At 37.8% G+C, this 26,036-nt stretch overlaps 1 protein-coding gene across 4 annotated transcripts in view; it reads right to left on the reverse strand.

Moving 5' to 3' along the window:
• Positions 1–26,036, reverse strand: part of NUBPL (nucleotide binding protein like) — a 282,071-nt gene that overhangs the window by 56,874 nt on the left and 199,161 nt on the right. For all 4 annotated transcript variants that reach the window (XM_030931530.1, XM_010374646.2, XM_030931531.1 and 1 more), the window contains one exon: positions 16,430–16,523. In XM_030931530.1, coding sequence (XP_030787390.1) covers positions 16,430–16,523 — 94 coding nt within the window. The remainder of the gene's footprint in view (positions 1–16,429; positions 16,524–26,036) is intronic.

Genomic DNA, 26,036 nt, shown 5'->3' on the forward strand with positions numbered 1-26,036 from the left:
ATTCAACACCACTTCATGCTAAAAACTCTCAATAAACTAGGTATTGATGGAATGTATCTCAAAATAATAAGAGCTATTTATGACAAACCCACAGCTAGTATCATACTGAATGGGCAAAAACTGGAAGCATTCCCTTTGAAAACTGGCACGAGACAGGGATGCCCTCTCTCACCACTCCTATTCAACATAGTGTTGGAAGTTCTGGCCAGGCCAATCAAGCAGGAGAAATAAATGAAGGGTATTCATTAGGAAAAGAGGAAGTCAAATTGTCCCTGTTTGCAGATGACATGATAGTACATTTAGAAAACCCCATCGTCTCAGCCCAAAATCTCAAGCTGATAAGCAACTTCAGCAAAGTCCCAGGATACAAAATCAATGTGCAAAACTCATAAGCATTCCTATAAACCAATAACAGACAGACAGAGAGCCAAATCATGAGTGAACTCCCATTCATAATTGCTTCAAAGAGAATAAAATACCTAGGAATCCAACTTACAAGGGATGTGAAGGATCTCTTCAAGGAAGAGGAAACAAACCACAGCTCAAGGAAATAAAAGAGGACACAAACAAATGGAAGAACATTCCATGCTCAGGGATAGGAAGAATCTATACCGTGAAAATGGCCATACTGCCCAAGGTAATTTATAGATTCAATGCCATCCCCATCAAGCTACCAATGACTTTCTTCAAAGAATTGGAAAAAACTACTTTAAAGTTCACATGGAACCAAAAAAGAGCCTGCATTGCCAAGACAATCCTAAGCCAAAAGAACAAAGCTGGAGGCATCATGCTACCTGACTTCAAACTTTACTACAAGGCTACAGTAACCAAAACAACATGGTACTGGTACCAAAACAGAGATATAGACCAATGGAACAGAACAGAGGCCTCAGAAATAATACCACACATCTATAACCATCTGATCTTTGACAAACTTGACAAAAACAAGAAATGGGGAAAGGATTTCCTAATCAATAAATGGTGCTGGGAAAACTGGCTAGCCATATGTAGAAAGCTGAAATTGGACCCCTTCCTTATACCTTATACATGAATTAATTCAAGATAGATTGAAGACGTAAATGTTAGAACTAAAACCATAAAAACCCTAGAAGAAAACCTAGGCAATATCATTCAGGACATAGGCATGGGCAAGGACTTCATGACTAAAACACCAAAAGCAATGGCAACAAAAGCCAAAATTGACATGGGATCTAATTAAATTAAAGAGCTTCTGCACAGCACAAGAAACAATCAGAGTAAACAGGCAACCTACAGAATGGGAGACAATTTTTGCAATCTATCCATCTGACAAAGGGCTAATATCCAGAATCTACAAAGAACTTAAACAAATTTACAAGAAAAAAATAAACAACCCCATCAAAAAGTGGGCAAAGGATACGAACAGACACTTTTCAAAAGAAAACATTTATGTAGCCAACAGACACATGAAAAAATGCTCATCATCACTGGTCATCAGAGATGTATAAATCAAAACCACAATGAGATACCATCTCACACCAGTTAGAATGACAATCATTAAAAAGTCAGGAAACAACAGATGCTGGAGAGGATGTGGAGAAAAAGGAATGCTTTTACACTGTTGGTGGGACTGTAAACTAGTTCAACCATTGTGGAAAACAGTGTGGCGATTCCTCAAGGATCTAGAACTAGAAATACAATTTGACCCAGCCATCCCATTACTGGGAATATACCCAAAGGATTATAAAGCATGCTACTATAAAGACACATGCACACGTATGTTTATCGCGGCACTATTCACAATAGCAAAGACTTGGAACCAACCCAGTGTTCATCAATGATAGACTGGATTAAGAAAATGTGGCACATATATACCATGGAATACTATGCAGCCATAAAAAAAGGATGAGTTTATGTATTTTGTAGCGACATGGATGAAGCTGGAAACCATCATTCTGAGCAAACTATAGCAAGGATAGAAAACCAAACACCGCATGTTCTCACTCATAGGTGGGAACTGAACAATGAGAACCCCTGGACACGGGGCGGGGAACATCACACACCGGGTCCTGTCGTGGGGTGGGGAGATGGGGGAGGGATAGCAGTAGGAGAAATATCTAATGTAAATGATGAGTTAACGGGTGCAGCAAACCAACACAGCATGTGTATACATATGTAACAAACCTGCATGTTGTGCACATGTACCCTAGAACTTAAAGTATAACAAAAAAAAATCCTTCAAAAAATAAATAAAATAAAAAAGATAAAACCCTTGTATTTTTCCAGTCTTGAATCTATCTTTATATTGATCAGCAAACACCTTGGGGAGCTTACTTGTACACATATGGCTCTACAACTGAAAATACTATTTTGGTTTCCAGTGTTTGTTCATGTTGAACTCTAAGATTAAATATTTTGCATTTCAAATTGTGATGCGCACATAGCTCAGCTTGCTCATGACTACAGCAAACCAATACCAAAGACCGTTTAATAACAGAACACGTTCCTTTTTATACACATTCTTTCCCTAAAACAAACTCTAGAAAGGAGAACTGTTGCTCTCTGATTACCATTACCCTAACTTTATTTAACCAGGTATTTTTCAGGAAATAAAAGAATAGAGACAGAGACTTTATATGGAAAGCTTTGCTCTATTTCCAAATACCGTCATACTTAAGATGTGAAGGCATTCTTCAGAGCGACATTTCAGATCCTGATCAAATTTCTAACATCTATGACCAAGTGCACAAACTTTTTAAAATGTGGGATTTGTATTTTTTCCTACATATAAATGTTTAATGAATTCAAAAGTGGTGTTTTGTATGAATCTGACCACATATTGGTCATTATACTATTCACTGAACTTTTAAGACATTAAGCTCTGTCTGGTATATCATGAAGGAAATGTCCAAAAATTCTTTTCTTTTTTTTTTTTGAAATTTTATTTTAGGTTCGGGGTTACATGTGAAGTTTTGTTATATAGGTAAACTTGTGTCACAGGGGTTTGTTGCACAGATTATTTCATCACCCACATATTAAGTCTATTATCCAATAGTCATTTTTTTTTCAGCTCCTTTCCTTCCTCCCACCCTTTACCCTCTGAGAGGCCCCGGTGTGTGTTGTTACTCTCTTTGTATCCATGTGTTCTCACGATTAGTTCCCACTTATAAGTGAGAACATGGGGTATTTTTTTGTTCCTGCATTAGGTAGTTAAGGATAATGGCCTCCAGCTCCATCCATGTCCCTGAAAAGGAACATTCTTTTTTATGGACGCACAGTATTCCATGGTGTGTATATATCACATCTTCTTTATTCAGTCTACCACTGATTGGCATTTAGGTTGATTGCATTCTTTGCTATTGTGCTATTGTGAGTAGTAGTGCAATGAATGTACATGTGCGTGTGTCTTTATGACAGAATGATTTATATTCCTTCAGTTATACTCCCAGTAATGGCACTGCTAGGCTGAATGACAGTTCTGTCTTTAGCTCTTTGAGGAATCACCAGCTTCCACAATGGTTGAGCTAATTTACACTTTCACCAACAGTGTATAAGTGTTACCTTTTCTTTGCAATCTCACCAGCATCTGTTATTTTTCGACTTTGTATTAATAACAGCCATTCTGGCTGGTATGAGATGGTATGTCATTGTGGTTTTGATTTGCATTTCTCTAGTGATCAGTGATTTTGAGCTTTTATTCATATGCTTGTTGGCTGCATGTATGCCTTCTTTTGAAAAGTGTCTGTTCATGTCCTTTGCCCACTTTTTAATGGCTTTATTTTTTTCTTGTAAATAGATGCTGGATATTAGACCTTTGTCAGATGCATAGTTTGTGAATATTTTCTCCCATTCTGTAGGTTGTCTGTTTACTCTGTTGATAGTTTATTTTTGCCGTGCAGAAGCTCTTAATTTTAATGAGATCCCTTTTGCCAATTTTTGCTTTTGTTGTGATTGCTGTTAGCATCTTTGTCATGAAATCTTTGCCATTCCTATGTCCATGATGGTATTGCTAGGTTGTCTTCCAGGGTTTTGATCGTTTTGGGTTTTACATTTAAGTCTTTAATCTATCTTGAGTTGATTTTTGTATATGGTGTAAGGGAGGGTTGCAGCTTCAATCTTCTGCTTATGGCTAGCCAGTTATCCCAGCACCATTTATTAAATAGGGAGTCTTTTCCCCAACGCTTGTTTTTCGTCACCCTTGTTGAAGATCAGATAGTCATAGGTGTGTGGCCTTACTTCTAGGCTCTCTATTCTGTTCCATTGGTCTATGTGCCTGTTTTTGTACTATAAAAAGGAATGAATTATCTCAGAAACTTACTATTCAAATACAGGCTAGATGACCTCTTGATAGGAATTCAGGGAATTCAAACATCAGATGGGTTGGTCTAGACAAGTGATGCTGAAAGCTGATTAAATAAGAATCACCTGGGGAAGCTTTTAAACTCCTGCTCCTTTTCATGTCATAGTTCAGAAGTTATTAATTCTCAAGCTATTTCTTTGAACTCTTAATTGAACTTTTAACTGTAACATCTACCTATTACTTCTACTCCCCACTACACAAAATATACTTGCTTATCTACAATATAAATATTCTGTTCATAGATTTAATGACAGTACAATTTTGCCTTGTGATAGTATGAATTTTCACTAATTTGACTGTACTACTACTGTCTATATTAGCTTACAAACTCATAGAGGGCAAAAACTATGTCCCTTCCCTTGTATTTCATATATGCTCAGCCAAATACAAGAGCCCTAAAGAGTTTACTTCTTCTTAAATTTAGATTGAGAGTTAGGTGTGGTGGTGCATCCCTGTAATCCCAGTTACTTGGGAGGCTAAGGTGGGAGAATCCCTTGAACCAAGGAGTTTGAGACCAGCCTGTGCAATATAGAGAGACTCCATCTCAAAGGAAGAAAGGAAAGAAAGAAAGAATGGAAAGAAAGGAGGAAAAGAAAAGAAAGACAGAAAGCATTTAGTAAATGGCATTATATTTGATTTTATAAATTTGATTCCTAATCTAACTAGAGCTAAAGTTGCAAACTGAATCACCAGGAATGCCTTAAAAGATAAAACCCTGGAATGCAGTTTCCAGTAGTTGGTTACAATTTGTGTAACAACAAAACCAATTTATTTCAGAAAGAATTTTTTTAACTTGATGAATAAAACAATAACTCTTTCCACATCATGCAACTCTTGCCAAGTATCTATTAATTATAACTCTGTCCAACATTTGCATGGAAAGATGGTGTGCTTGAAAAGAGTACAAAATTGATCGCCTCCTTTAATGTTCTGTTCTGGAAACTGAAAACATAAATGAAAACTTAATATTCCTTAATATCAGGAAAAGTAATGTCCTAATTCCTCTACCTTTAAGGTGCAAGGTTATTTTTAGAGCTACATTTTGAAGTCATTATAAATTGTAAAGTTTTAGGGGAAACACAGCACTAAAATCCAAAATAGCCAAATGTTTTTCTTTGAGTTTTCAATGTTTTCCAAAAGACTGGCATTAGATGCCTTTAAAGAATTACTCTTGCAAATTTGAAAATAAGAAGTGAAAAAATAGCTTTTTTTTTTTTAAAATGAAAGATTTTATTTAGTTTCCCTAAGTGAAATTACTATGTTCCTTTTGCTTTGAAAAAGTAAATGCCAAACAATCAAGGAAACTATTTAAAGAAATGGCGTATGGGTCATTCATTTATTTAACTTGGCAACAATAAGTTTCTGATCCTCTAATCCCCAATAGGTTTCCTCATTACAGAAACCATTGTCCAAATTGGCAGTCAAAGAGTGTTACCATAAAAGAGATAACGTGATTAAGTAAACTGCTGATGGAAGGAAAAATACCAGGGTAGGCAAGTTTAATTTTTTCTCAAGAATTTTTAATGAGTGAATGGAAGTTTAGTCACTGTGACAATAGGCCTGACACCTTTCACAAACAATAAATGCCTTTCACTTTAAACAATGACTGAAATATCACAATGTCTTAATTTAAAACTCCTATCTCATCTCATTTAAATGAATAAGAGACAGAAAGACCTCTGGCTTTCTATCTGCAGCATCCAGATAGGAAAGGTCCTAGACAGGAAGAAAGGACATCACCTCGTTATCAATTGTCTCATTTCACTTTCTGTTTCCATAACAGAATGTTGGAGACTGGGTAATTTATAAAGAAAATAAGTTTATTTGGCTCATTGTTGTGTAGGCTGGGAAGTCCAAGGGCATGGCAGCAACTTCTGGGGAGAGCCTTCCCACTACATCATGACATTGTGTAGAAAAGAAGAAGGGTGGCCAGGAGCGGTGGCTCACGCCTGTAATCCCAGCGCTTTGGGAGGCCCAGGCACTTTGGGAGGCCCAGGCCAGTGGACCACGAGGTCAGGAGATCAAGACCATCCTGGCCAACGTGCTGAAACCCTGTCTCTACTAAAAATACAAAAAAATTAGCCAGGCATGGCGGCATGCACCTGTAGTCCCAGCTACTCGGGAGGCTGAGGTAGGAGAATTGCTTGAACCCGGGAGGCGGAGACTGCAGTGAACCAAGATTGTGCCACTGCACTCCAGCCTGGCGACAGAGCAAGACTCTGTCTCAAAAAAAAAAAAAAAAAAAAAAAAAGGAAGAAGAAGGGCAAGTAAATCGTGTGCTAAGGAGATTTTAAGAATAAGTTAAACTTGTTTTTATTATATTACAACCTGCTCTGGAGAGAACTCCCTCCCTCCTGTAAGAACTAATTAACGCCCTTGAGAATTAACTCATTCCTGGGATAAGGGCATTCGTTTATTCATGAGGATAGAGCCCTGATGACGCAATCACTTCTTAAAAGTCCACACCTCTTAATAATGTTACATTAGCAAGTAAGTTTCTAACACATGAACTTTTGTGGGACACAGTCAAACCACAGCAATAATATAACACCAAACTGTTAATGCAACTTTTCTTGAGCCCATCAATATTCAGCATATTAACTAGCTCACTACTGTCATACACAGTGGCTTCTCTCTCTCTAGGAGATAAGAAATCAAAATAGGACTCACACTAGGACTGTCTAGCTGTGTCCTGTACCACTTCTGCTGTTCCCTGGAAGAAAACAGAAGGAACAAAGAAGGGATCATGATAGCTTCCCACTTAGTTGCTCAGTCTTTGTTCGTTCTATTATAAGAACAATTTCCAAAAGTTTCATTCCTATATCAATCTTTACTTAATAACGTGAAGGGGAACTTTTTTCTAACTATCCTATCAAAATAAACTCTTCCATCTATTACTCCCCATTACACAAAATATACTTGTATCACTGCTCATCTACAACATAAATATTCTGTTTGTAGGTTTATGACAGTATAATTTTGCCTTGTGATAGTATTAATTTTCACTAATTTGACTGTACTACTGGTGTCTAAATTAGCTTACAGTCTTTTAGAGGGCAGAGATTCTGTCCGCTTTCTTTGTATTTCATCTGTGTCAAGCTGTTAATTCACAATTATAGCCATGAAGAAGCAATGTTGTGTTAATTATTCCACTTGCGGTAGTCTCCCTCCGCATTCCTTAAACTCTGCCCAAATGCCCTCTGCCCTGATCAGTCCCCCAGGAGCTGACCTCTGTGGACTGTATCACCCAAGTTTCCTTGCCTTCTGGCTCTCAATGAGGATCTACTATGAGGAGGGACAAACAGGAGATGAGACTGTGGGAGGAGAAAGAATTTGAAGTTTTATTACCTACCTCACCCAACACTCCTTCCTGCCTTGTAGCAGTGCTGGGAAGAGCCACAGCTTCCTCTATCAGGCAACCCCTTTTCCATGGCTCCAGCAGGCTCCAAGTTCCACTAACACAGTTCACTCCCTTGCCCCTTCCAGTGGAAGGGCAATAACAAGTTGTACTGTCACTAGTCCCTGGGTACGTCACCATCTCTGGTTGGTTTCCTTTAACTAGTCGCTTCATTAAACTTTCTTTTATTAATTCATTTTAAGGTGTGTCATCTGTTTCCTGCTAGGACTCTAATACAGCACTTTAATATAAATAAATTACTAAAACTCTCCAATCCTTAAAAAGAGAAAACATGCTTCACATATTTCATATGAAGCATAAAGTCTACTTAATTCCAAGAGTTGAAGTCAAATGGAGACAGTCTTCAGATATCATACACAGCACTTCAGTTGAAACAAAGAAGGAAAAATATTTAACACAAAAAAGAAATAAGTTTTTTTAAATTTAAAGTTTCTTCTTATATGGTCACACCTCATTTTATTGCACTTCACTTTACTGCACTTCACAGATACTGCATTTTTTACAAATTAAAGGTTTGTAGCAAACCTGTGTCAAGCAAGTCTACCCGTGCCATTTTTCCAACAGCATACATAGTCACATTTTGTGGCTGTGTGTCACATTTTGGTAATTCTTGCAATATTTCAGACTTTTTCATTAAGGTTATATCTGTTATGGTGATCTGTGATCAGTGATCTTTCATGTTACTATTATAACTGTTGTGGGGTGCCACAAACCACACCCATATATAAGACGACAATCCTATTGATATTATTGATATTATGTTGTATGTATTCTCACTGTACCAAATAACATTCGTGATTCATGGGCAGGGGTCAAAATATCAAGATGAACAGGAGTTTGGAAGAAGTTTATTCCAGCCCTCACAGATGACTTTTGGGGGTTCAAGACTTCAGTGAAGGAAATAACTGCAGATGTGGTGGAAACAGCGAGAGAATTATTAGAATTAGAAGTGGGATCTGAAGATGTGATTGAATTGCTGAAATCTCATTATCAAACTTGAACAGATAAGGAATTGCTTTAGCAAATAAAGTGGTTTACTGAGATGGAATCTACTTTTGGTGATGATGCTGTGAACACTGTTGAAATGACAACAAAGTATTTAGAATATTACGCACACTTAGTTGATAAAGCAGAAGCATGGCTTGAGAAGACTGACTCCAATTTTGAAAGATATTCTACTATTGGTTAAATGCTATCAAACAGCATCACATGCTATCTTTCCTGAAAGGGAGTCAGTTGATACAGCAAACTTCTTTGTTGTCGTATTTTAAGAAAATGCCGCAGCCACTCCAACCATCAGCAACTGCCACCCTGATCAGTCAGTAGCCACAGTCATGAAGGCAAGACACTTTGCCAGCAAAAAAAGTATGACCTGCTGAAGGCTTGGATGACCATTAGCATTTTTAGCAATAAAATATTTAAGGAATGTACATTTTTAAAGACATAATATTGTGTACAGTTCATAGACTACTGTATAGTGTAAACAAAAGTTTTGTATGTACTAAGAAACCAAAAAGTTCATGAGACTTACTTGATTACAATATTTGCTTTATTGAGGTGGTCTGGAACCAAACCTGTGATACTCCCAAGTTGTACCTGTAATGAGGTTGTTATCCATTCTATGTAACAAGATGGAGCATATACAAAGAGTTGGTAATTAGAAATTCTTTATCTTATTTCTTGCAGTGATGTTTAGTAAGGTACTAAACACCTTTCTGATTCTCTATCCTTACTTGTGGAGAACTTAACTCCAGAGACTTGTAAGGATCAAATAAGATAATGAATGTAAAGATTCCACCTAAATGTGTAGTATTTTCTAGAAACTACATGTACACTATAAAAAAGGTGTTTTTTTTTGTGGGGGGGGGTGGCAGTTGTATCTTATATCTAGCTAATATCAAGATTCAAGATTCTCTTTCAGAATACTACACTTTCTGTGTGGACAGGTCTGCCTCTACGCATTTTCCAAAAGAATGTCTCTTTCCAAGTATAAAACATCTGATTTTATTCTCAACATAGCTTACAGAAATGCAAAATTGATAGAAAGGCTCTTTCTAATTCACGACATTTCACTACTAACCGCCCTGCCCACAAAAAAACTTTTTGATAGTGTTCCTGTAGTTTCTAGAAAATAGTACACATTTAGATGGAGGCTTTACATTCATTATCTTATTTGATCCTTACAAGTCTGTGGAGTTAAGCAAGTTTCCCACAGGTAAGGACAGAGGATCAGAAAGGTATTTAGCACCTTACTAAACATCACTTCAAGTAAATAAGATAATTTCTTTTTTTTTTTTTTTTTGTCAGAAAGGTATTTAGCACCTTACTAAACATCACTTCAAGTAAATAAGATAATTTCTTTCTTTCTTTTTTTTTTGAGACGGAGTCTTGCTTTGTCACCCAGGCTGGATTGCAGTGGCAGGATCTCTGCTCACTACAAGCTCTGCCTCCCGGGTTGACGCCATTCTCCTGCCTCAGCCTCCAAAGTAGCTGGGACTACAGGTACCCACCACCAGCCCCGGCTAATTTTTTGTATGTTTAACAGAGACGGGGTTTCACCGTGTTAGCCAGGATGGTCTCGTTCTCTGGATCTCGTGATCTGCCTGCCTGGGCCTCCCAAAGTGCTGGGATTACAGGTGTGAGCCACCACGCCCCATGTAAATAAGGTAATTTCTAATTACTGTATTACAGTGGAACAACACTAGGAACAACACTAGTTATTCTCATTAGTAATTTAATATAGAGCCTGCAAGTAATCAAATAGCAAATGCCTACCTGCACACTACTATCCCACACACTAAAACAAAGGGAATACTAAAAGGCATCAACAGATCACATGGATATTATATACGGTACAGCAAAAAAAAAAAAAAAAAAAAAAAAACCATAAATAAATACCTAAAATGAAAGTAGTTTTCTCTCAGAGGGAAAATAAAATAAAATGCATATTTCCTTGAAAAATGCTTCCTTTAACATATACACAGAAAAAACACTTGGGTGAGAAGCAGTCAGGGTGAGGGGCTCATAGGATGAATCAGCAGGATGGTAAGAAAGATAAGGGGGCACAAAACTTTCTACATAAACAGTAATAGCTAGTCAGAGTAGCTTTGTCATTTACTCAGTTAATATTAATTGTATAAGCTATAGGCCAAAGTACTTTAAGAGATACTATGATAAATAGGAAACATTTTTTGCATTCAAGCAGCTTCCAGCCTAGTTGGAAAGATAACACAGTCACAGATAAAACACTCATTCATTGATTCAACATTTCCTGAGTAGTTGCAGAAAGGCACTGAGTTTGGCACCCTGAGAAATGCAAAGATGAATGAAAAACAGCCTAGCCCTCCAGGAAGTTAACAGTCTGCTAGAGAAGATAACATAGGTATGCAGGTTTTGAATGAAGAACATCAGAAGTGCTATAGGAATGAGCCAAACATTATGTTATGTGATTTCCAAATGAGGGGGAAGTGATTCCTAAGTGGGGATTTGGGGAAGATGGCAGGGAGTAGACATTTGAGCTAGATAGCTTTTAAAGATTACACAGGATTTGAGTACTCACTGACGAGGAGGAAAGGCATTCTAAGTGAGAATCAACTGCGTTTTAAAGACAGACTCTGGAAAGTAAAGGGAAGGTGGGAGTAGTGAGTACAAAGGGTTTTTTTTAGAGGGATCCAAATTATACGAAGGTGTTTACTGGGAAGGAGAGAGAGGTCAAATTACAGGGATACTCAAATGGGAATCTAAAGAGCTTATGTTGTTTATAGGATATGGGACATAAGAAAAGGTAGAAGAACACAGAGTATCTTACAAGAGTTCTAAAGTCAATGATAAGGAAAGAAAAACTGGGTTTATAATTAGAGAACATATAATTTAGTTAAGTCTGAAAGAGCAGACATGATTCTGACAGGCTGTTACAGGTTATGTAAATTTATGAAAGTCATGATTCAGCCCCAGGCCAGCAATTTCTTGGTTGCTGCCATTCCCTCGAAATCTTGGGAACTGGATCATTTTTGGTAGCTTTTTAGATATGCTATCTGTGAAATGACACTGGCCTGAATAAACCCAAACCTCAGGAACTAAGGCTTTAACATACACACTTTAACACACACATAGACACAATCACATGCTCCCCAAATTCCCTTCAACATCCTTTTTGGTAGAACATTTTTATTGTTTGCTACTTTTTTTTTTTTTTGTTTATCTGCATTTCCTTGCTGCTATTTTTTATAATTATAAAATTAATACAAATTAATACAACTTCAATGTAGGAAATCTAGTCTTTCATTGTTATCCATTTTAATACTGACTTAATAACCACAATATGAATGTACTAACACTCACTGCTACAATTCTATACAGAGAGCCAGGGTGTCTGAAAATGGGCCATATGTTCAAGACTGGTATATGAATGAGCACAAAGATAATACTGGTCTCTTCAAGAACCACTTGGGGCTATACTCCTAAAAGAAGAAGAAAACTGCTTCTAGACTACCTCCAGAATTCTCCTGGAATGTGTGAGTTAAAGAGGACCAAAGTAGTCTCTCAGGACTCAAAAAAATTACTGAATATAGTAAGCACCAATCCAGACCACGAGTTGGATATTCAGCCCCTAGGGGTCCACAAATTTAGGCATATTCACAGATAAATTTATTTTTTATCAGGGATTACCTAGATTAGAATAATTTCAACCTAAATTAATTTTAATGGACTAGGGCTAAACTCAGAAAAATCTATGAGTCAAACATTGTTGGGTTTTACATTAGGCCAGTCTGATGTAGAGGTCAACAGCATAAGCTTTAAACTCTGTCAAAATGAATATAAAACTTAGCTATGATTTACTGTAATTGTGTTTTCTTATGAAAGCCACTAAACCCTTTTGAGATTTAAGAAAACAGAAATCATATAACACCTGTAAGAATTAAATTTGAAAATTAATGTATGGAAGACTGTCATCCAAAGGCAGTTTATTATTAACAGGCAATCACCATGATACCATTTCATACAGAAATCTACTGCCCATAAAGAATTAGTGGTTTTCATTGATTAAATTATTAAAGAACAAGCAAAGAAAGCAAGGTATGGAGCAATCCTGAATGTTCTACAATGTATCGTATTTATTCTTCAAGGTCCATCTCCATGAAGTGTTTTGTATTCCCCTTAATCTCACAGTCTCTTCCTTTGAAACCCATAGCCTGGGTTTAGATCTCTCATAAGCACTTCTCATAAGTCATACATGTTCTTTTCTTACCAGCCACTCTCTCCTGCTCCTCACCTTGCTCTACCTCTTAGAGCTAGGGCTTTTAACCTGAGGAGTGTAAACTTCCTAAATTTATATACAAAATTAGTGTTTCTGTATACCATATATAAATATATTTTCCTGGAGAAAATCCATAGTATTCATCAAATTCTCATAAAAACTCTGAAAGTCAAAAAAGGTAAGGAACTCTGGTCTAGGGAATAGACTGATTTACTCATCCTTTTCTCCTCTACAGTGCTACGCATTTACCTTGCATATGAATCAAAATTTATTGATATAATGGTTTAATAATAAATCATAAAATAAATTTTAGGTTTTAAATCTTTTTTAATTTTTATTTGTTTTTGAAACAGGGTCTTACTCTATCACCCAGTTTGGAGTGCAATGGCTTGAATACAGCTCACTGCAGCCTCGACCTTCAGGGCTCAAGTGATCTTCCTGCCTTAGCCTCCTAAGTAGCTGGGACCACCAGTGCACGCCACCACCCCCAGATGACTTTTTTTTCTTTAATTCTTTTGTACAGATGGGGTCTCATTATATTGCCCAGGCTGGTCTTGAACTCCTGGGTTCAAGTGATCCTCCTGCCTCGGCCTCCTAAAGTGCTGGGATTATAGGTATGAGCCGCCACACCTGGCATTAATGCAGTCTTTCAAAATATATTTTCTTGCTTGGTCTTCCTTTAATGTAAAAAACACATTAAGAATAGTGGTTATCAGAGGCTGAGGAGAATGGAGGATCTACAGAGAGTTACTGGTTTTTGTTTTTGTTTTTTTTTTGGGACGGAATCTTGCTCTCCTGCCCAGGCTGGAGTGCAGTGGTGTGATCTTGGCTCACTGCAAGCTCCACCTCCCGGGTTCACGCCATTCTCCTGTCTCAGACTCCCGAGTAGCTGGGACTACAGGTGCCCACCACCACACCCAGCTAATTTTTTTGCATTTTTAGTAGAGACGAGGTTTCACTATGTTAGCCAGGATGGTCTCGATCTCCTGACCTCGTAATCCACCTGCCTCGGCCTCCCAAACTGCTGGGGTTACAGGCATGAGCCACAGCACCCCACCAGAGAGTTACTGTTTAATGGCTCCAAAGTTTCAGTTTGAGAAGATGAAGTCTCTGGCGATGGCAGTGGTGATGGCTGCACAACAATGTCAATATATTAATAGTACTACTTAACTGTTCTGCACATTTCACCACCACAACAAAAAAAGACTGTCTTACTCTCATGTAATATTAATTGCCTATTACATGGCTGACTTTTCATCAGAGGAAAGGAAAAAAGAAATACACTGGTTAAATTTTAGGATATAAGAAAGAATGGGGAAGAAAATGTCAGCCTCTATCTATATACAATGCTGGTGTTGGAGTATAAATACAAACTAAAATAGGGTAATTTAATCATAAATCTTGTCCAAAGGAGCTTAAAGAAAAGTATAATGGAGAAAAAGACTGCTTAGGCAACATCAGTTTACCTGTGTGAGGTAACTTAAACTTTTCCAAGGTGCCAAGTCACTACTCAAGGCATAAATAATTTAGCCCAATTTTACTAATGTATTATCTATATGAATAATGTAAGCATTTTGTATGCTTGCAAAAGGCATTCCAAGGTATCAGAAGCACATTTTTTTTTAATGAACATTTGGTAAATATTCTCAAAATTTGTAAATATAAAATCCTAAAACGATAAATACCTTAAAAAGAAAACAGCAAAAAAAGAAAGAAAAATCACAGTATGAAAAAATGAATTATTTTCATATATCATTTTACTCCCATCTCATACTTTACAGCCTGCCTTACCAAAGAAAAAGTCTCAGACTCCATTAAGATTATAAATATGTTAAAATAGCAAAAGTATCTCTATTAATAAGGTTATACCTGATATTTCCAAATAACATGTATATTTTGTCAAAAACTTAGATTCTAAATCTTTTAATCATTAAATGTCAATGATATTGTTTGGCAATCAGCATATAACTAATTAGCAAAGACACTTTAAAATTCCATTATTTTCCCAGAAATCCTTTCATATATGAGAGATTCGCAACTATTTCTCTAGTGGAATCTAGGAAAATCTTTAGAAACAGATTCAATATAAAGGGTAACTACCGTACTAATATTTAAATTCCATATCATAAAAAAGATATGCACTACCATATTGAAGAATTATGTATTTTATATAAGCTATGTTTATTGTTTTCTTGACTTTAATATTAATTAGCAGACTATAAGATTCTCCCACAGTTGTATTTACCAAAAAGCCAATTTTCCTAATATTTATTCTTATTCAGTGTTCACTCAATAAATATTTGCCAAGTGCCTGTCATGTACCAGTGGTATAAGTGCTGCACAGCAGTGAACCAGTCATGTTCTGCCTAAAAAATACTTAAATGCTACTGCTTTCCCAGAACACAGATTTATACTACCACCTTTGTGAAGTGTTAGAGCAGACAGATAGCTAGACATGAGCAGGAAACAGAGCGCCTGAGAAAAGGAGGACTAGAAAATCTCACATCCCAGAGACTACCCAAAACCTGCATGCTGGGTATGAGTAGACAGGAGCGGAAATACCTATGCAGAAAGGAACACCCTGAAACACCCCTTAAGATGCCCAGTAATTGCTCACTCTATAGTTAACCTGTCAGAATGTAGCTAGCTACATGCTGATAAGGAGGGAAAGAGTTGGGCAAAAGGGAAATTCTTAAGAGATACACAGGCACAGTAAGTACAGATTTAACCGCTATACGACCTTCCTGGGGTGGCGGTAAGGAGCAACAATGCCATTAAGTAGACTTCATATCCAACACTGGGCAGACACATGTGCATCAACTCAGAGTAAGAGAATCCCACAAAACTGTGGCAGGAACTAGTCAGGGACAAGGTAGAGACTTAAAGCAGAAGTGGGAAACTAGCCAAAGACCAAGGCCGAGACTTGAGACAGACAGGAACTTAAAGAAAGAGTTCAACACAATGAAAACTGCAATGTTGAACTCTCAGGGCTGTTGGCTCATTTTCTTTCAAGCAGCTCACTCTGCCTCCTCTTTCAGAGCGTACTGTCTCTGCTACTACTTAACCCTTGCTGTTCCTACTGCTGTTTTTCCAGCCTGCTCCTCTCTTGGCATGTACTTTCTTCAATAAATTCTGTTCTTTTCGCTAAAATTGTCTCTTGGACAAATTCTTTCTCCCAAGAACAACAAGAACCAGAGACTTTGCTCTTCCTAGTAACAAAAGTGTAATGGTTTCATAAATATACTTATTCTGGTAATATTTTGAATAATTTATGCTTCTGATCTCTAATGAAAAATTTATAAGTGAATGAATATTTTTAAGATAAAATATTTGCCTGATGTGGAGTTTGTGTTTTGGTATAGCAATAACAACACATCAAAAAAAGTACAAATTACTTTAAACTTTGAAGATTTACCTGTTATAGGAATATTCTGTGAGACTGATAGCTGCACATCTCCAGTTCCTGGTGGCATGTCAACAACTAAGTAGTCCAGCTGACCCCAATCTACCTAAAAAGATGACATAGATTATATCATTGTATAAAAATTCAATGTTGAATAGTGATGTAAACAAAATTAATGTGCTAATAATAAATCTAAAATCATAGCTATCACTTGAGCCATTGCTAGGTACAAGGCACTATGCTAAGTCCGAAGGATACATGGATGAATAAATGACAGGCCCTTCCACTAGGAGGCCTTCTTTGAATGGCAAGTTTAAATTTCCAGATGACTCATCCCCATACATACATGCTAATGTTGAATTCATTTCCCAGTAGGCTTCTATTTAGGACCATTCACTTATTTTTACCGGGTGTAGCCCACATTTTGCCTAAAGAAGGTATTAGTTTTTTGTCCTTTTTTATTTTTTTTAATTTTGCATTTCCCATGCGATATAATTTTTTTAAGTTTATATTTCCTTCACAAAAATACAATAATGAAAACCAAAATTTAATAATAAAAAATTTAATATAACTTGAGTCCCAATATTATTAAGGTTTTCTTTCTTTCTTTCAAGGCATTTATTTATACCCAGAATATTCACCTATATAATGAAGTCCTTAATGCTCAACCTTCATTTAGATAGGTCTCAAGGGTACCTCAGGTTCTTTACTCCTCAGATACTTCTTTCCTTTAATGGAGTCCCTAGTATCCATTAATGGCCCAAGGATCTTCTCAATTGTAAAGCAGAAATGTGGAATCACACTAACTCTTCCTTTTCCTTCACTATCCCTAATCAGTTATTCTGCCTTCTAAAAATCTCTCAAACACACTCACTTCTCTGTTTCTCCACTGCCAAGAACCCAAGTGAGGCCACCACCATCTATTATTATTAAAGCCTCCCAAACAACCTCTCTGGCTCCAGCACTGCCTATCTAGTCTATGCCTAACAATACTGGAAAATGGAAATTTGATAGTACTACATTTTGTTTAAAACTCTTCTCTTGCCTTTAGGATAATATCTAAGCTTAAGCTCTAGAACACTCTGCCTCTTCTTCTTCGCTTGCTAATTCTTCTTCATTCTTCAGATCTCTGCTTAAAATTCAGTTCTTTGGGGAAATCTCCACTAACTCCCATTAGATTAAAGTGTTTCTACTACATACTTCCCCTAATCATGTATTCATTCATTTGCCCAAGAAATGTTTACTGAATACCTACTATGTATTGGGTATTGAGCTAAGTATTGACAATTAAATGGTATCATGATTCCTGCCCTCAAAGAAGTTACAATATAGAGACAGAGATATCGGGTAGATAACTATCCTTATAAATACATAATCACCAGCTTTACAATATAAGAGGCACTGTGAAGACAGTAAAATGTGCACAGGAAAGAGCTTGCTAACTTTGAGAAATTGAAAGATCAATATGGCTAGAGAGCAGTGAGTGAAGAGAAGGGTATCATTCATTTACTGTTGTTTCATGATCTGTCTTCCTATAAAACTGTAACTGAGTTAGATCACCTTAGCACAGAATGTACTAACAGGAGACGCTTAAGACGTTTTCTTTCAAGGAATGAATGGCTAAATGAACACATGCAAAGGCTTGATTTTTTTAAACCTAAGTGGAAACGGTATATAATTTCGTATTGTGGTCCTTAAAACTTAATAACATGTAATATGTCCTTTCCATAGAATCATGCTTTTACTTATTTATTTATTCATTTTTGTGATAGGGTCTCGCTCTATCACCCAGGCTGGAATGCAGTGGCATGCTCACAGCTCACTGCAGCTTCAAGCTCCTGGGCTGAGGTGATCCTCCTGCCTCAGCCTCCCTAATAGCTGAGACTATAGACATGTGCCACCATGTCTGGCCAATTTTTGTATTTTTTGTAGAGACAGGGTTTTGATGTTTCCGGTCATTTGACCCAGAGACATGTCAGTCTGCCAGTGCTAGGAGTTTTCGTGCCAAAAATATAAAAGCAAAACTATTCTTCATCTTTTTGGGGTATGGTTTTGTCAACCTGAACTAATCGAAAGGATCAGAATCCAGTTTAAAAGAGTTTATTCATATGAAAGACTAGGAATGGCCATCCAGGAAACACAGACTCCAGAGAAATGGAGTCAGCACTCTGAAGTTAAAAGTTAAGGTCTTGCATATAGGAAGAAAACAAAGAAATTTAACAGGATCACAACATTTTCTATACAAGGCTAATTTATGAGTTATAACAATTTAGTTACAGTTTATTTTCTTTTCCCTATGGCTTGTTTTCTTTACAGCTGGTTTTCATTTCCTTTCCAATTTAAGAGTATATTTAATATTCCATCTTAAGACAATGTGATAGTCATGAAGTCTTTGTATGAGAAAGGTTAAGAGGGAAGTTAATCTATAAGGAAAATCAACAGAGAAGAGGGAAGGAATCTTCCCTGACACGCTTTATTCATTTACGACATTGTACAAAACACTGAAACATTATATGTAAGAACAAAGGCTAATCTGTAATCAGAGAAACAGTTATACCTTTCTAGGTTACAGTTGCCTGTCATGTGACTCAGGCTTCATGATCACATTTCTTTAATGGCTCAAAATAATTTAAAGCTCCAGCGACTTAGATTTTCAATTATTTATTTCCACAGTTTCACAGACGTTGGTCATGGGTAGTCTCCGGGTAACTATTTTTCAAGAATCTCTTGAACCCAGGGGGCAGGGTTGCAGCAAGCCAAGGCTGCAACACTGCATTCCAGCCTGGGCGACAGCGAGATTCCGTCTCAGAAAAACAACAACAACAATAAAAACTGCTATTAAGGTTCCAAGGAACTAAAAATACTTCACGGCTAAGGCAATTCATTTCAAATGACTCTAAATTGAATTTAAGGTACCTGAAAAACACCTGGGCCAGTACATTCATCACACACAGTAGGCTTTCTATAAAGGCTTGCTGATAAACCAAGCATACGACCATGGGCACAACCTAATGCTTAGACTGAGTAGTAAGTACAGAATTAGGAGGTGGACACCACATGGCAGGATCCAGGATCCAATCAGATTGAGCCCTGGCATACCCTATGGCAGGATCCAATCAGATCAGGCTTCCTGGCATCACCTCGTTGCAAGATATAATAAGATCATACCTCATTAGCCTATGCTTATAAAAGCTGACCAGCCCCCAGCTCAGGGAGACGGATTTGAGCATTTCCTTCTGTCTCCTTGTTAGCTGACTCACAATAAACCTTTCTCAATGTAAAAAGCTGGTGCTTTGGTGTTTGGATTTCCATTGTCCACAGGCAAACTAACCCAATTGGTTTGGTGACAAAATGATGGCCATGAAAGAACCAAAAGTAGGTCTCTACTTGATTTCTTAAATTTAATAGAAAGACTAAATATGTTTGGTCTCTAAAAATTATGCTATAGGGAAACATGTTTTTCTAATAATTACAAAATGGTTCTTATTTGTAAAAAGACTGATATACAATAGGCAATTCAAGATTTCTATGTTTTTTGTTTGTTTGTTTGTTTTTCTAGATGAAGTGTCACTCTGTCACCCAGGCTGGAGTGCAGTGGCACAATCTTGGCTTACTGCAACCTCATCTCCCAGGTTCAAGTGATCCTCTCACCTCAGCCTCCCCAGTAGCTGGGATTACAGGCACCGCCACCACAACTGGTTAATTTTTTTGTATTTTTAGTAGAGACGGGGTTTCACCATATTGGCCAGGCTGGTCTCAAACTCCTGATCTCAGGTGATATGCCTACCTTGGCCTCCCAAAGTGCTGGGATTACAGGTGTAAGCCACCACATCCAGCAAGATTTCTATGTTTTTAATAAAATTTAAGGTTACTATGTGTTAAAAATTCTAATTTATAATTCTTCAAATGAACTGTGCCAAAAGGTGTTGTTTGTTTTTTGAGATGGAGTCTCGCTCTGTCACCCAGGCTGGAGTGCAGAGGTACGATCTCAGTTCAGTGCAACCTCCACCTCCCAGGTTCAAGCAATTCTCCAGCCTCAGCCTCCTGAGTAGCTGGGATTTCAGGCACCCACCACCATGCCAAGCTAATTTTTATATTTTTAGTAGAGATGGGGATTCACCAAGTTGCTCAGGCTAGTCTTGAACTCCTGACCTCATGATCTGCCTGCCTCGGCCTCCCAAACTGTTGGGATTACAGACGTCAGCCACTATGCCTGGCCAGGTGTGTTTTTAACAAGAAAAAATTATAAGAAACACATAAAATATGTTCGTCAGTGAGAAAAAAATATTTTGTCTAATTTGAAGGTTATTTAAAAGGAGTTTCACAATATGGATTTGGAAAGTAAATAGAAACAAGAAAAAAAGGAACCAGCAGTAAGGGGAGAGAGACATATAAGAAAGTTACGGATATGAACAAAAGAGATTTTGTATGAGAAATTATAATTTTGTATGAGAAAGAATCTTACGTAGTAACTCTTTGTCTTAAAGTAAAATGACTGGTTTTTTAAGAAAGAGCAGTATAGGGAAAGGTAGAAAGTCCAAGCATGTCATAGATGGTCTAAGTCATGAAAAGGTTAATAAAGAGAAATTTTAAGAAATTTGGTGTGTGAATAAGTTGGCTATAATTAAAACAAATTTTTAACAGTCTTTCTAGGGAATGAACATTGATATTAAAACACAGAACTTCTAATTTTGGCCCTCTATGTTAAAATAACAAGAGTGTCTTAAGACACCAATTTGCTGTTGGTAAGATTGCATGAGGTTTTGATTTTTAATTCTTAAGTCTGTTTCTATAATAGTCATTCTCTGAATCACAAATAAGTTTCTCTTTCTGCCACATTTCTTCCTGAGAACTGTCTAGTTTCTCTGGTTTCAGGTTTATCTTGAAGGTCTAGAAAAGCAATATTTTATTCCAGTATAAATTGGTTCTGTATTTTTATATGTCTGCACTGTTTCATGTCACCAGGGCTTAAATGTCTGAATTATTTCATGTAACCAGGACTTCCCATGCTGTTACGAAATGTATTCCCCTGCTCAAAGCAACTGGCCTAGGAAACAAAGATTGCTTAGGAAGACTGAGGTTTAAAAAGGTTAAGGGTTTTATATTCATGTAACTTTCTGTATTGCTTTTGAAGTCTTTTGATTGTCACTCTGGTTAAATGAGTAACTACTATTTGGCAGCAACCTATGATTCTGTTGAAGGAAGTACTTTGAATTTTTTGATGTCTTTGGTAGGTTCTCCCAGGATCCAAATCCTAAATCAAGTTTCTTGGCCTAAAATTAACTTTGACATTCTACAGGTGGGCCCCCTGGAGAGCCTCAAAGGGTGTATCTCTCATCTTGTAGAGATTTTAAATGATTAAGCTTATTTAGTAAATAATATGGGATGCACTGTCAAATAAGAAACACTGTAGAATTTCCTTTAAGTTATGCTTGTATAAATGTATTATTAAAAGGTATTCCAAAATTGTTGAAGATTCCTAAAATTCTGATATGTTGGGGTATATGTCATGATGTGAAATTGGTTACATGCTACCGAAAAACCTAGATTTCTTTGTTAGTTATAAACTCTCATCAGATCTTTGACAGTGGCTGTTCTGAATTTTTGTCATCCACAATTATTATCTTAAATTTTTCTCTGGAAGCACTTGCAATTGGCTATAGTCCAAAATTGTTAATTAAGACCGAGTAAAACAAAATTACATGAGGTTAAGTAATTGTTAAGGATAATGCTTTTATGACTTAAATGTTTTGTTTTCCAGATTTAGGAAATTTTCTGTCATAAGTTATTTAGAGTTTGCAATAATTTGATAACATATCCTTTGTGAACAAGAGCGGGAACATTTTGCTTTTTCTCACAACTTGATTCCTATAAAATTTAGAAACCATTAATGAGTATTCTTATTTTTATGTAATGTAAGTTCAGTAAAAATCTGCTCTCTCAGCCAGGCGCGGTGGCTCACGCCTGTAATTCCAGCATTTTGGAAGGCCAAGGCAGGTGGATCACAAGGTCAGGAGTTCACAGACTAGCCTGGCCATCTCTACTAAAATCCCATCTGGTGAATCCCATCTCTACTAAAAAAATACAAAAAATTAGCCAGGCATGGTGGCGCGTGCCTGTAATCCCAGCTACTCCAGAGGCTGAGGCAGAATTGCTAAAACCTCGGGGGCAGAGGTTGCAGTGACCTCGATCTCGCCACTGCACTCCAGCCTGGGCAAAAGAGCAAGACTCCGTCTTGTGGGGAAAAAAAAATCTGCTCTCTTTATAAGCAAGATGCAATGGGAAACACTGGTTATATTACCAAGGTTTGGACTGAAATGTCATATTTAAGAATGTGAATAAAATGCCTGGCTTCAGAACTTCCCAGCTTTACAGACTGAATGAAAACTGTCACTTCCTGGCAGGCCCAAGAATGTTAAGGCTGTAAGTAAAATCTAAAACTTGCCTTACTTTGGCTTCCCAGCTGCAAAAGGTTCTAAATCTGAGATTTCTTAGATGATCACTATGGAGAGAAAAAGTTATGCTTCTAAGGAAAGCAAAAGTATATCTGTTATTAGATTATAACTCTGTGCACTGTCTTCAAGTCCTTGTTATCTATCTGTAGACTGGACTGAATCTTCCTAAGTTCCTCCAATACTTGGTTATAACTAAATCCCAATGGAGTCCCTCAGCCCTCTTCTCACAATCCAGACTAGGGAAGCTCTGAGGACATTAAGGGTATTTCCCCTTTTTAAATCTGACCAACCAGCGTAATATCAGAAGTGGGGGCAAACTAGACCTTTAGGATACTATGAACACTTGTCTGATAGTAGTTGATGCTGTCTCTTCCTTTGTAAAAGCCATAGAGAAGAATAGTTATGGGGCTACCTCTCACTATCTCCATTCCATACTCAGTCAGGGCTCTCTTCAAGTCACATGATAAGCCAGCTAGCAAACCATGAGGTTCCCTTTCTTTCCTTTATCTTTCCCTTTCTTTTTTCTTTCTTTTCTCTCTCTCTCTCTCTCTCTCTCTCTCTCTCTCTCTCTCTCTCTTTCTTTTTGAGATGGAGTTTCACTCTTGTTGCCCAGGCTGAAGTGCAATGGCACCATCTCGGCTCACTGCAACCTCTGCCTCCCAGTTTCAAGCAATTCTCCCTCATCCTCCCGAGTAGCTGGGATTACAGGCATGTGCCACCTCACCTGGCTAATTTTGTAATTTTAGTAGAAACAGCATTTCTCCATGTTGGTCAGGCTGGTCTCAAACTCACAACCTCAGGTAATCCGCCCGCCTCGCCCTCCCAAAGTGCTGAGATTACAGGCATGAGCCACCATGCCAGGCCCATAAGTTTCTCTTTCTATCCTCACCTCACCATCACCCGGTGTAATAACTTTTCCAATCCTGCCACTTTACTTACCTTTCCTAAGGCCAAGTCTGCCTAAGTGGAACTGCATGTACTTACTAGGTCATGTCTTTTAGCCAAAGGTAAAACAGCCAGTATTTATACAGACGTCAGGTATGCCTTCAAAGTTGTTCATGACTTTGGTATTTGTGTAAAATTTGTCCACAATACACTACTGGAAAACTGCTGCATGCCTCCATGGGCCACTTCCCATTACTGAGTGGTCCCTTTTAAGTATGGTAACAAGATTTTATTTAGCTCCCTGCCTCACAAAGAAACCAATATGTACTAATTATGATTTGCATGTTTTCAAACTGGGTTAATGCCTTCTCTTCTTGATAGGTCACAGCAATGTCAGTAGTTAAGCCTTACTGGAAAAATTATACCAACCTGGGAAGTCTCTCAAGAGCTTTACAGTAACCAAGGAACTCATTTTACAGGGCAAATTATTCAAAATGTTTATAAAATTTGGACTATTAACATCCACTGGGGTGGTGGAACAGACCAACAGAATAATAAAAACCCAGTGACAAAGATCTGAGTGGCATTTAGCCTGCCACGGCCCTAGGCCCTTTCTTTAGTCTTTTTTAACCTTGGTGGGTATTCAACACCCTCTCCCTGGAGTTCTGAATTCATCCAGTCAGGAGAATTCACTTTGTTTTTTTCATTTGTTTGTTTTTGCTTGTCTGTTCAGCTCCCATTCACCTCCTCGGAAAGGACTTCTTAGAAACCTGCGAGGCCCACATATCCTTCTCCCAAAAAAGGGGAAAATAAGACTTGAGTTATCCTCAGCAGGAGATCTGGACATAGAAATAGCTCTTATGCAAATTCCCATCTATTCAGTCAGCTTCACTAATTCTACCCCTCCTGCTCTCCAAGAGCTACCTGAGAGTCTTGAGGCACATGCCAGCACTGACAATGACCCCATGGATTATAGTTGGAGGACACTCTCAAGGATGCGATTTGCTGAAAGGGATTAACTCTAATGAAGGAGCTGCACAGGAAGGTTTTAGAGGTCCTGGTTTGGACTAGGTTCTGTCTGGAATGGTCAGAAACTTTTCTGCACTGTTAATAGAGCTGCCCGCTTCACCACTCATGCCATCAGAGCACAACAGAGATCCCCTATACTCCCTTCCTTGCGTGGTCCTAGACAACCACACTGCATTAGACTAACATCTCACTGCATAGGGTGGTGTTTCTGCTATTGCTAACACTTGCTGCTGTATCTGGGTAAATACTACCAGTCAGGTGAACTGGGAACATCTGAGGTTGTAAAGCTAGCCAAATCTCTGAAAGGGACACCTTCAGAAAGACTCCTGGCTGGACTTACTGAGTGGAATTTCCAATGTCCAGACGTTTTCAGTTGGTTTAACCCTGGTATAAGATTCCTTCTGTGTTTCACCCACAAGTCTTAATGATCCTCCTCATATTTGGGCTAAGCATTTGGCTCCTCTTCAAAATTGTTCCAGCCTATTTTAACAGATGTCTGCAAGTGACTCCCACTACGATTGTGCCAACTCAATCCTTAAGACTTTAAACTCACTTTAGCTGGAAACAGGAACCAACTTAACCCAAGAGACTGTGGTTTAAATTTAGCACATACTTGAGTGCCTCTTGTAAGTAAATGACTCTAGTTGCTCAGTTGGTCACTGTCCTGCCACAAGGATCTCTACAAGGGACCAGATGGACCTGGAGCAGGTAGCCAACCACTCTGGCACCATGATGGGATGCAATGCTGTCTGGCAACAGGTTTGAGCCAGTCCTTCAAGATGGATCCTAAGCAGCTGACTGAGTCTAAATTTTAAATAGAGCCATGTGGCCATTTGCTGACTAGTGGTTACACCCATACTCTTCCCCCAGAACTCACACATTTTAATCTATAGAACGCTTGGGGCTCCCCTGAACCAGTCAATCAGAGTTGAGCTGTATCAATCAATCAGAACTAAGCAAGTTACAAGTTTCAATCCTTCATGTGCACAAAGAGAACTGATTGGGAACCTGGGTGTGAACTTTTGCTATAAAATCTGAGCTTTCTTTCCCTTGTTCTCTGAAACAAATAATGTTCAGGTTGCTAACTCTTATTCCTTTGTCCTTGAACTGGGTTGAAGTAACTTCTTCTGAAACATAATCCTGAGCACTAAACAATTGCATTTATCTAACCAAGGTCTACTATCTAATCAGCAGGAAGTAGCTAGAGTGGTTGTCACCCCTTTTCCCTCAATACTGAGGAATGGACATAA

Source organism: Rhinopithecus roxellana, chromosome 5, assembly GCF_007565055.1.
Source record: "Rhinopithecus roxellana isolate Shanxi Qingling chromosome 5, ASM756505v1, whole genome shotgun sequence".
NCBI classification, from domain to species: Eukaryota; Metazoa; Chordata; class Mammalia; order Primates; family Cercopithecidae; genus Rhinopithecus; species Rhinopithecus roxellana.